Source organism: Mytilus trossulus, chromosome 5 (assembly GCF_036588685.1).
Source record: "Mytilus trossulus isolate FHL-02 chromosome 5, PNRI_Mtr1.1.1.hap1, whole genome shotgun sequence".
Classification (NCBI taxonomy): Eukaryota; Metazoa; Mollusca; class Bivalvia; order Mytilida; family Mytilidae; genus Mytilus; species Mytilus trossulus.
Window position 1 is genome coordinate 31,706,733 of NC_086377.1, and position 7,357 is coordinate 31,714,089.

General features: G+C 36.1%; 1 protein-coding gene across 1 annotated transcript; it reads left to right on the top strand.

The window, feature by feature from the left end:
- The first annotated feature begins 3,367 nt into the window (after positions 1-3,367).
- LOC134719577 (uncharacterized) lies at positions 3,368-6,115 on the top strand. The gene is made up of 2 exons (XM_063582571.1): positions 3,368-3,606; positions 5,570-6,115. The coding sequence occupies exons 1-2, from the start codon at positions 3,520-3,522 to the stop codon at positions 6,026-6,028; spliced, it is 546 nt and encodes a 181-aa protein (XP_063438641.1). The 5' UTR covers positions 3,368-3,519; the 3' UTR covers positions 6,029-6,115.
- The last annotated feature ends 1,242 nt before the right edge of the window (positions 6,116-7,357 follow it).

A 7,357-nucleotide genomic window follows, 5' to 3' on the forward strand; every position in this document is an offset into this window, starting at 1 on the left:
AATTCATGACAAAAACAATAAGAGGCCCTACAAGCACGTGCGCTCACCTAGTCTTATGTGTATCTTCGACAATGTGGACTAGAATAGAATTCATGACAAAAGCAATAATAGGCTCTACAAGCACGTGCGCTCACCTAGTCTTATGTGTATCTTCGACAATGTGGACTAGAATAGAATTCATGACAAAAGCAATAATAGGCTCTACAAGCACGTGCGCTCACCTAGTCTTATGTGTATCTTCGACAATGTGGACTAGAATAGAATTCGTGACAAAAGCAATAAGAGGCCCTACAAGCACGTGCGCTCACCTAGGTCCATGTGTATCTTCGACAATGTGGACTAGAAAAGAATTCATGACAAAAGCAACTAGAGGCCCAACAAGCACGAGTCGCTCATCTAGGTCTAGGTATGTCTTCGACAATGTGGAGTAGAATAGAATTCATGACAAAAGCAACTAGAGGCCCTACAAGCACATGTCGCTCACCTAGGTCTATGTGTATCTTCGACAATGTGGACTAGAATAAAATTCATGACAAAAGCAACTAGAGGCCCTACACGCTCGTGTCGCTCGCCTAGGTCTATGTGTATCTTCGACAATGAGGACCAGAAAAGAATTCATGACAAAAGCAATAAGAGGCTCTACAAGCACGGGCGCTCACCTAGGTCTATGTATGTCTTCGACAATGTGGAGTAGAATAGAATTCAGGACAAAAGCAACTAGAGGCCCTACAAACACGCGTCGCTCACCTAGGTCTATTCGACAATGTGGACTAAAAAAGAATTCATGACAAAAGCAATAAGAGGCCCTACAAGCACGTGCGCTCACCTAGTCTTATGTGTATCTTCGACAATGTGGACTAGAATAGAATTCATGACAAAAGCAATAATAGGCTCTACCAGCACGTGCGCTCACCTAGTCTTATGTGTATCTTCGACAATGTGGACTAGAATAGAATTCATGACAAAAGCAATTAGAGGCCCTACACGCTCGTTTCGCTCGCCTAGGTTTTTGTGTATCTTCGACAATGAGGACCAGAAAAGAATTCATGACAAAAGCAATAAGAGGCCCTACAAGCACGTGCGCTCACCTAGGTCCATGTGTATCTTCGACAATGTGGACTAGAATAGAATTCATGACAAAAGCAATTAGAGGCCCTACACGCTCGTGTCGCTCGCCTAGGTCTATGTGTATCTTCGACAATGTGGAGTAGAATAGAATTCATGACAAAAGCAATAAGAGGCTCTACAAGCACGAGCGCTCACCTAGGTCCATGTGTATCTTCGACAATGTGGACTAGAATAGAATTCATGACAAAAGCAATAAGAGGTCCTACAAGCACGTGTCGCTCACCTACATGTAACTCTATGTGTATCTTCGACAATGTGGACTAGAATAGAATTCATGACAAAAGCAATAAGAGGCCCTACAAGCACGTGTCGCTCAACCAGGTCTATGTGTTTCTTCGACAATGTGGACTAGAATAGAATTCATGACAAAAGCAATAAGAGGCCCTACAAGCACGCGTCGTTCACCTAGGTCTATATGTATCTTCGACAATGAGGACCAGAAAAGAATTCATGACAAAAGCAACTAGAGGCCCTACAAGCACGAGTCGCTCATCTAGGTCTAGGTATGTCTTCGACAATGTGGAGAAGAATAGAATTCATGACAAAAGCAACTAGAGGCCCTACAAGCACATGTCGCTCACCTAGGTCTATGTGTATCTTCGACAATGTGGACCAGAAAAGAATTCATGACAAAAGCAACTAGAGGCCCTACAAACACGCGTCGCTCACCTAGGTCTATTCGACAATGTGGACTAAAAAAGAATTCATGACAAAAGCAATAAGAGGCCCTACAAGCACGTACGCTCACCTAGTCTTATGTGTATCTTCGACAATGTGGACTAGAATAGAATTCATGACAAAAGCAATAATAGGCTCTACAAGCACGTGCGCTCACCTAGTCTTATGTGTATCTTCGACAATGTGGACTAGAATAGAATTCGTGACAAAAGCAATAAGAGGCCCTACAAGCACGTGCGCTCACCTAGGTCCATGTGTATCTTCGACAATGTGGACTAGAAAAGAATTCATGACAAAAGCAACTAGAGGCCCAACAAGCACGAGTCGCTCATCTAGGTCTAGGTATGTCTTCGACAATGTGGAGTAGAATAGAATTCATGACAAAAGCAACTAGAGGCCCTACAAGCACATGTCGCTCACCTAGGTCTATGTGTATCTTCGACAATGTGGACTAGAATAGAATTCATGACAAAAGCAACTAGAGGCCCTACACGCTCGTGTCGCTCGCCTAGGTCTATGTGTATCTTCGACAATGAGGACCAGAAAAGAATTCATGACAAAAGCAATAAGAGGCCCTACAAGCACGTGTCGATCACCTAGGTCTATTCGACAATTTAAACTAGAATAGAATTCATGATAAAAATATTTCTCGTTGAACTTATATAAAAAAGGAAGATGTGGTACAATGTACATGCATGAGTGCCAATGAGACAACTCTCCGTCCAAATAATAATTTATAAAAGTAAACCGTTATAGGTCAAGGTCCGGTCTTCAACATGGAGCCTCATTTTTTTTGTCCCCCAAACAAAAAAAGGCATTAAAATTATCATTTAAGAGCTATAACTCTTTCAAAGATTCTACTAAATGTTTCGACAAAAATTTGAAGTAAATAAATTTCCGATAACATGTATAGATAAAATTCTGAATATATATGGGGAATGTGTCAAAAAGACAAACAACCCGACCGTAGAACAGACAACAGCAGAAGGTCGCCAATAGGTCTTCAATGCAGCGAGAAACTCCCGCATCCGGAGTATTTATACTAGTTCAGTGATAATAGACGGCATACTAAATTCCAAATTATACACAAGAAACTAGATTAAAAATCATACATGTATAGTTCTTCTCAAATTGTTAAGTTAAGGTGGTACCCAACACTTTCACTAAAATTAATTTGGCTCTTTTAATTTTCATAAAATTTTGTCAAAGTAAATTAACAAAAATATAAAAATTTCAAAAATTTTGAACCAACCGTTTTGTCAAAAAAATACACTGGTTACATGTATATAGCAGTTTGACAAACACCAATGTTGATCATTGAGAAGCTTCATATTCCCTTTATTACAACACAACGTAATTAAAACGTTAAGCTGACTTTACAGAATTATCTTCCTGTAGTGTTAGGTACCAACTGAAAGAGAGTCACATTTAACATTCAGGAAATGAACAGGAAATGATGCCGTAATAATTATAGGTGGCCAAGTATTTGTTTACATTTACATGCAATGCAACACTTATATAACCACGTAAATGTGAAATGGAGGGTGGTAGGACGACAATACCTTTCTTGTACGTCACATTATGTCATACAAATAATAATTACATGTATTTATTACATATCATATCAATCAATGATAATTAATAAGTATTAAACAAAACTACAAGTACAACAAACTAAAGAAGGATACACAACGGAATACACCAAAATCTGGGATGGCTGTGAGGAAATATTTTACTGTTTGTGCAATCATATTTGTTGTTGGATTTGAGTTTGCTACGGCTGCGTTTATTCCAGACAAGGTAATTTTATATATTTTTTTATTTGTAATGAGATCAACTAATTATTCAAGCAAAAAATATGGGAGCTATCAGAGATATGTCTCTGGTGCTATCAAGACATGTCTTTTTTCAAAAGAAATTACAAAAAGTAAAAATACAGATCTGGTAATCTATTGGTATGATTTTTTTTTTACATAAATAAAGTATGATCACGCCGGTATTCGATTCCGTGTAAGAGTCCCGAGGAGCAATTATATACAAGTCCGCAAACAGCAAGGAGTCCAATTTTGATCCGGTTCGCCAAGTCCTATGTAATAGTTATTTTTGGATGGAATTAAATGTTATGAGAAAATTTGTCTATGGTACTGGACAGGACAAAACTTTTCTCATGCCAAGTATTTCTTTTTTTATTTCAAAGAAAGATAGATTCTGCACAACTTTGAACAGTGCAAATTTAAAAAAGACTAATAGGGTAAATCAATGATGGTATTACAACTATAAGAGATGATAGAACATACCGCTTCATGGGAATCGGATCTACATTTTACTTCCTGACCGTTTAAAGTATCTAAAAAATGGTTCGAACGATCTCTCCGCGGATTTCGGTTTGGGATACCTTATGTGATGAAATTTTACTACAAAAAAGTTGTAAATGTCAGTACTTACATTGACCGATGGCAAACTGAATAGATTAAACTTGCTACAACAATTTTCTTGATTAATTCTTCCATATGAACAAATAATCGAGTCACAAACTGATGCTTATAAATACAGAAACCATTTAAAACTCGATAAGTCCGGGAAGTGAAACTTAGAACGCATTGCAAAAAAGACCATGAAAAGACAAAAAAATCTTAACTGTCATGATGAATGCCATTCGGCAATCCTCGGTAGAATCCGCTACTCTCGTTAGATGAGGGTACGGAATTGGCCGAGTTGAGACGAATGGATGAATGTTTGAGATCATTCTTATTGCAAAATCGCCTGTTTTTATTGTTTTGCATCCGATTATTTAATATGAACTGAAACGATGGGTTAAAATTTATACTGATTGTATAAGTAAGAATTTGATAGGGGGAAACTTGGATCAATCAGAAAACTAGAAACGAATTTCGAACTCCACATGCAATCACTTATACTCAGCGTATTCCCATACAAGCAATTATTATAATAGAAAAAAATAAGTCCCACACTAAAATCCGTAACATCTAAGGGTTACAAAAAATGTATCCCTGTAAAAGTAGGTCCGAGACCACAATTATTTCTTAGTGCATTTCTTTTAGAAGATAAATGAAAATTAAAAAAATCCGACCTGCGCTTTTTCAATGAAATTTTTACAGTGATTTGTACTGCTTTTTGGACAAGTTATTCAAAATGATAGAAAACTTCATCGGCTCTAACTCAAAATATGGACAATTTTATGTTTAGGGCCTCGTGAAATCTTTTGACAGCTTCCGAAGTGCTAATTTTAAACCTGTTTCAGCCGGATCACATCACTTCTATCCTTTCAAATTCTGGACTTAAACGTTTTTACAGTGTAATGTCACCCCCTCCTTATTTGCAATTTGAGGCATTAAACATGGAGAAATAAATTTGGAAGGGATATAAAAATTAATGGCAAGTAACCCACTGTCAACACTAGGGACTATATTTAGGGACGACAATTGTGGTCTCGGACCAGTAAATAGATATAAAAAAAAGAGGCATGAGTGCCAATGAGACAACTCTCCATCCATGTTCAATTTTTCAAAAGAAAAAACATTTTAACACGGAGCCTTGGCTCACATCGAACAGTAAGCTATAAAAGTCTCAAAAATGACTAGTGTTAAACCATTCAAACGGGAAAACCAACGCGCTTATCTATATATAAAAAAGAGAAACACTTATGAACCACATCAACAATCGACAACTACTGAACATCAGGTTCCATTATGTACATTATAAATGAAAAAAATATTTATGTATTTTTTTAATTCAATTTCAGGATTTTCTTCAAATGCAAGATCATCACATGCCAAACTACAAGAATATATTTGAACAATACACAGGCCTAGCTGATGGACCTGATAACAGTTTATTAAGAGTATATGTTCGTCCGAATACTCAGATTGTCTACAGGAACGAGCGGAACGAGCGGCACGGAAGACTCAACTCCGAATCATTTGGAGATCAGAGACTACCGAGAAATAGATGGCAATCGCATGAAGATACTGACAGTTTTACAAAACATTATGATCATAGCATTATCAAGCCAAATAAAATAACAGAGCGTAGAGATAACACATTTCAAACAGTTGTTTCAGAAATGGAAAATCAGTTCAAGAAAAGTTCTAAGTCAATATTTTCCAAGGCTAATGACTTATTTTCTGATCAAACCACTGAAAAACGAGTATACGGAATCAAAGATTTTGTGCATGACTTTTTAAAGATTGTTTCAAACTAATCTGTTGTTAAAGTTGAAAATGTAAATTATTTATATTTTTACATAAATTATTTATTTCTGATAAATAAACGTATACTTAAATCTTCAGTTATTATATCGATAAAATGGATAATAGAAATATGTATTACTTTCCTCTATAAAAGTAAATGTATGTGGTACGATTGCTAGTCAGACAATTTGAACTACAAATACCCACCGACACAGACCATGTAAATTTAAAATTTTCGAAATGAGAAAATGCCAAAGACAACAAAACAGCCTTATTTATGCAATAATAATAATAACAAATAATATTGACAGCAACCAACAGCAAGTCAACATACTTGCAACTTACTTTGTTTATACTGCAATAACATATAATGATACTTGCCTTGGGTACACAGGCAAAATTTGCTCACATAAATTTCACATGAATCTCACATCGTCAATCGAGCTTATACATAAAACTCACGTGAAAATTTTCATGTGAATTTCACGCAAATTGAGTTTCACGTGAACCTGATGTGAAATTTTTCACATGAATTTCACGTGAAATTTACAACAACAAAAATTGATATTTTTCATGATCTAAATTAAATTTGAAAATTTTGATGTTATTTGAAATACTCTATTTTTAAAATTCATGTGAATTTCACATACACATTTTTCACGTGATCTTCATGTGAAATTCACATGAGTTTCACATTAGATTCACATGAAACTCACAAAAACTAATTTCACGTGAGTTTCACGTATAAGCTCGTTTGAGGTGAAATTCATGTGAATTTCACGTGAAATTAATGTGAGTGAAATTTGCCTGTAGATTTGTCAATAGAACATCAGCAACCAATGCAAAAAGCACCATACATCGATATGCCAATGCACACGTACGAATGTACACATGCTATTAGTTGCGGGACCGTAGCTCATAGGTCTGCAAATAGACAAAAAAAGAGATAAGGACCTATGAGTGAGGTACGGTTCCGCAGCTAACATGATATAGTCTCAAACAGTATAGATAAAAAAGAGGAAGGATATCCCAAAGGAAGATTTAAAACTCATAAGTCAAACAAAACACATATCAATAAGACGAAGGCAAAACATATTTTATTAAAGAAATCGTTAGGGAGCTACCATTTGATTTTTAGGGGGTGGGGGTGGGGGGCTAGGATGAAATTTGAAAAAAATAGGCAGGACAGGAGTTTTGAGTAAAAAAAAAAGTCAGGATGACAATTTATGTAAAAAAAGTCAGGATAAACTAAATAAATGGTAGCTCCCCTATATATATATATAAGTACAAGAAAGAGACATAAATACGAAATATACAAAAGATTCAATAATTGGGATTAG